The 5,465-nt window shown below is 37.4% G+C and overlaps 1 protein-coding gene across 1 annotated transcript; it reads right to left on the minus strand.

Moving 5' to 3' along the window:
- Window positions 1-444: 444 nt before the first annotated feature.
- On the minus strand, window positions 445-4,749 carry LOC133779165 (uncharacterized). The gene is made up of 2 exons (XM_062219157.1): window positions 4,450-4,749; window positions 445-573 (listed from the first exon to the last, which is right to left on the minus strand). The coding sequence occupies exons 1-2, from the start codon at window positions 4,747-4,749 to the stop codon at window positions 445-447; spliced, it is 429 nt and encodes a 142-aa protein (XP_062075141.1).
- Between the last annotated feature and the right edge of the window lie 716 nt (window positions 4,750-5,465).

Here is a 5,465-nt window from a genome sequence, read left to right on the forward strand (position 1 = left end):
TGTCCACATAATAATGTGGTTCTCACATATATCACATTTTATTTCATACCATATTACCACATAATATAATCAATTATCATATAAGCATTATTAGACCTATAATTACTCATTAAATCACGATTATTCCATTAATGCCCTCCTGGCACACTAATCAAGGCCCTTAAGCCTTATTAGCGAATTTGGGTCGTTATAGTGATGGTGGCAATATTCTTCTCCTTTTGCGTCCCCACGTTCTTCTCTCCTCCTGCAATGGTTGTTGTCCTTTTTTACAGAATGAGACATATATCTCCCAAAAAGGGAAAGTTCTCTTAGGTCACTCCAACTTTCCTCATGTGATTCCCCTTCTTTTTGGGCTTGTTTTATTTTATTAATTGCTTGGACCAGCTCACTCAAAACACAATCAAGGAAAAAGATGCTGACTGTATAACATTTTTATCCAAGTGGCTAGATTTTCGTCACTTGCTGCCAGGCTATCAAACGCCCGAATGCTTCAGCAATTCTCACAGCATCAGCTCTATTAATCTCAACAGCTACGACACTTCCAATATTCAGCTTACCATGATAATCCAACCCCTGTTTCACCATTCTAATAGTCCAAATAAGTATAATTCATGCACAGTTTCCACTTAATTTACTATTAAACATCCAGGGATAAAAATAGATAAACTCATGCAAAAAATGCACCTAAGCTAGACCCAAACCACTCTTTCCCAAATGAAATGATAAGTTAAATGAATAAAATAACTCTATATTCATAGAGTTATCAACACACTAAAAATACCTACATTTTTACTTAAAAGTCTCGCAGTGAACCAAAATAGTTTAAAACATAATTTAAGGAGTGTTTCAAAAGTGCAGACATCCTAGGTGTCGAGCCACATGTACATCCTTGCAAGCAGACCCCAGCACTCACTCTCCTAACTTATCTTTTCCCTTACATACAACATGAACAACTTGGTAAGACATAAAGTAAAGTCAATCTGACAATGCAGAGCAGAATAAAAACAACATGAACCAATTACCATGTCATTGTTCACACAACAGATATCTTACAACACTTAGGGTTTCATATAAATCTGAGTTTTAATCATACTATTCAAGAACACCTAAGGGTCCTAGCGGTATCATAATTCCATAAGTAGAAATGGTGAAACATAAAACGCTGTAGAAATCCAAAGCAGAGCTTAAACAGAATAACAACAGTAATAATATGTGACCCCAGAAGCCAACTCAGGAGTTTCCAAAGGTATCCCCTAGTGTATATTTCCAACCTCAGTGGAGACCCGAGCCTCCGCACTGTTATCCAAATCATAAATCCCTCTCGAGGGTAACCAAGGCATTCATACTAACACACGGGGTAGGTGAATTCACACTAGCTCATCGAGACTCCTAGGTTTTACTGGTATACTTACCTCCTGGCCAATTGACACAGTAGGTAGTCGGACCAATAAATAACATATCACAATGAAGCATAAGCACCCCTAGGATTGTTCAAACTCCTAAGTTTTACTGGTATATTTATCTCCTTGCCAATTTTCATGGACATGAACTAGACTAAAATACCATATCACAATGGAGCATAAGCCCCCCTAGGTTCATTCAAACTCCTAAGTTTACTAGTATACTTATCTCCTAGGCAAAGGTCATTGGCGTGACCCGGACCGCAAATATCTCAAGTGGATCATTGTTTCTAAATGAGTCCTCTCTCACTAGAGTATAAGTTCTACTTCTAGCAAACAACACACGTTATTTCATGTTGTAGACATGTACATCATAGATTTACTTACAAGTTGTCATTTGACAAAAAAATGGAGTTTGATTCTGTTAATTAATTAAGAAATGTTTTCCCTTAGCCAATATTGTAACTAGCACACATTATACTCATATTAATTATGATATATATTGTATATTTATCTACCTTGGGCATTAAGGTCATAAGTCGAATACCCACTAAGGGTATTATCCTCCTCCCACTTTTTAAGCCGTAAAACGACACTGAAGGTTCCACAAAAAATTTCCACAATGGGTCTTAATTATTTAAAAGTCGGCTTTTATACAAATTTCTCGCTTTGTTTCCTCTATTGGACCTAGCCGGAAAAATATAGTTTGGAAGCACTTTAACTTTACCAATTTTACCCTTTCTTTGATAAATTAACAAAAAATTATATTTTTTGTAAAATCATTAAATTGTGAACTTTTCATAAACTAAGTTAATTTTATTTGATTAAGAAATAATTATAAAGATGGTGATAAAAATTTAGTTTGCTTTTAAGAAAAATTAGGAGAAATCTAATTTTATTTGAAAAAGGTAATCATCCCATTTTCTTTAAAAATTAGGGCTTTGTACCCTTTTTATTTTCAATAAATAAATTCATTAATTAATAAAATTATTGTAACACCCCAATTTCTTAAGGTGTTAACTGACCCACGTAATGAATAAAGTTGAAATAAATTAGAATTAAAACACCAATTATTATAGAGAAATCACACGTGATTAACAACTCAAACGTTTAAAAAGAAAAGAAACTTCGGAGTTTTATAGTTATTGTAAATAAATAAAATAACAACCATTTGAATCCAATAATAAAACTTAAAACATCATTTAAATTCATAATAAAATTCCCTAGTAGGCACAACCCCTTATGATCGTTAATTCGTTGACATGTACGCCCTCCGCCAAAACTCTCAAACTCATTGCGCTATAACCACGCCTTTGCCTTTACCTGGAGAACAAAGTACCCATGAGCTAAAGCCTAACAAGAAGAGTTGTGTAGGACACATCCCCATAATCTTAACCAGGAACTTAAATCAATAACTTAGAAACATAAGTAAAAATAATTACATCATAAACACAACACCAAACAAATGATCATAGACCAATTAAAGTTGGACAAGTGCAGTGACCACATAATAATGTAAGCATGAAATTTGTAACGTAGACATGCATTTAAGAACGTAAGCATGTCATGCAAAATATCACATATACATGTAACACACATAAATCACATTAAACATAAGCTACCTAAACATTGTCATGCAACTAACCTGTTCATACTTAAACATAAACATAATTATATAATACAAGTTCTCCCATACTGAGTACGTCGAGCATACACCCTGCGTGCATATGTCTACTTTTCTTACCTCAAAAACAGTAGTGGTCCATATAAACTAACGCGTCCCTTCAAGTATCATTAGCAAGCCTAAACATATCATATAACATCAAAAGCTTAAAACGCAAGCCAAACAAAAACCATATAAGAAATACACCCACGTTCCTCTTAAGGCTAATTCATACTTAAAACATCATTAAGAAAGTCCCAAAACCCTACTACATAAAACCCCAAACAAAAAAGGCACCAAATCATAATCAAAGGGGTAAACTTAAACCATAATTCCAATTCTGGGCAGTCGGGGCTGTCGCGCCAGTGCCTGGGTGTGGTCGTGCCCACAAAGCGTACAGGTGAACTAGATGAGTAGCGCGGTTGTACTAGGGTTGGGCGCAGTCGCGCTAGTCGCCATTTACAGATATTGCATATGCAATTTTAAACCTAGATTTTGACCCAAATCGCAAAGTTTCGACCCAAATCACCCATTAAATAACCCTATCACGTTTCTAACACTTGAATTCCAAATACAATCAATCCTAAACATCTACTAAACATCTATTTATCCAAAATACAAATTAATATCCTTTTTCATCGTACCAACCTAATTCTAATATCAAACTTAAATAGTAAGATTCAAAGAACTCACCAATCAATATCTCAGCCACAAATCTCTCAATCCTTGCTCCTTTGTGTGATCCTTAGTCCGACAAACTACTAAATCCATGCCCCTTTTAGATTCCTAAGCCTCAAAGATCCAGATCAAGAATGAGAAAAGTGTTCTTGGCCTGTTACTCTATCGTGTATTGTTTGAGAAGTGTTTGACTATCGTGAAATCGTAGCCCTAATTCTGATAATAATCAATAATACACAGTTGCCATACTATCCCTCATCTAAACTTCCTTATGAAACCACTTAAGCCTTTTTTAGTAATTAATCCTTAAGCTAATAGTTTTGAGTTTCCTTAATTATAGTTTCTACCAGAAAGCTTATATTACTAATTTGACCCCCATAACTCAACTACTATCACATTTTTCCTCCTAATACTTAAAGAAACACATGTGTGGACAGACTGACCTAATCAAGTCAAAAATCACACATAAAATAATGCATATCATAGCTTATAGCATTTAGCACATAAAAACATATAAATTACCATAGTACCCTGGCCCAAGCTAGATTACCAAAGTTCCTTTTACTAATGGAAGCGTATATTAAAACTATCCCCTCCTAAAAAGAAAATTTTTCCTCGAAATTTACCTGAACAACTCTGGATATTGCTCCAACATATCAATTCTAACTCCCACATAGCTTCTTCAATGAAGTCGTTCTTCCAAAGAACCTTGGCTAACCCGATCGTCCTATTTTGTAACACTTTTTCATTCTTATCCAAAATCTTTATTGCCTTTTCCTCATAGGAAAGGTCTTCTTGCATATTCAACTTCTCATAACTGAGAATGTGAGACCGGTCTAAAACGTACTTGCATAACATGGTCACATGGAAAGCATTGTGAACTCCTAATAGCGTTGGAGGCATGGCTAATCTATAAGCCACTTGTCCAATTCTCTCCAAAATCTTGAATGGTACAACAAGCCAAGGACTGAACTTTCCTTTCTTGCGAAACCTTTTAATTCCTTTCATAGGCGAAACATGGAGGAATACAAAATCTCCAACTTGGAACTCAACATGCCTACATTTAGGATTAACATAACTCTTTTGTCAATCTTGTTAAGCAATCATGCGAGGTGAAGAGGGCCTACTAGGCACGCGAGGCGCTGGCACGCAAGGCTCCTGACGAGGGCCTACTAGGCGCGCGAGGTGCTGGCACGCGAGGCTCACTGGATGCGCAAGGCACTGGCACGCGAGGCACACTGGGTGCGTGAGGCGCTGGCACACGGGGCTCCTGACGAGGGCCTACTGGGAGCGCGAGGCACTGACACGCGAGGCTCACTGAGTGCGCGAGGCGCTTGCACGCGAGGCACACTGGGCGTGCGAGGCGCTGACACACAAGGCTCAAAGGGTGCGTGAGGTGATGGCACGCGAGGCTCTTGACGAGGGCCTACTATGTGCGGGAGGCCGAGGCACCTTCACGAGACCCTGGCGCGAGGACTTTTGGTGGATTTTTGAGCATCCACACTTGCCCCCAGTCTAGGAGAGGACCTTTAGGTACTCTGGTAGACTCTTCTCTTTGATTCTTATAAATAGGCCTTCATGCCTAGCCTATTATTTACACCTTACCTCTTCAGCTTAGTGGTTTTGGGATCCTTGCTCCTTTCAAGAGGTGAGGGGTTCAATCCCCCACAACCTCATTTTTTTTGTCTTTTCCCTTCTTTTTCCCCTTTTTTTTATATATATTT

Source organism: Humulus lupulus, chromosome 5 (assembly GCF_963169125.1).
Source record: "Humulus lupulus chromosome 5, drHumLupu1.1, whole genome shotgun sequence".
NCBI classification, from domain to species: domain Eukaryota; kingdom Viridiplantae; phylum Streptophyta; class Magnoliopsida; order Rosales; family Cannabaceae; genus Humulus; species Humulus lupulus.

Excerpts from the sequence above, each read along its gene's own strand:
- LOC133779165 (XM_062219157.1), bottom strand. The coding sequence starts at position 4,749 with ATGAAAGGAATTAAAAGGTTTCGCAAGAAAGGAAAGTTCAGTCCTTGG. Across the intron at positions 574-4,449 it reads GGACGATCGGGTTAGCCAAG|GGGTTGGATTATCATGGTAA; the intron begins GTTCTTTGGAAG and ends ATGGTGAAACAG.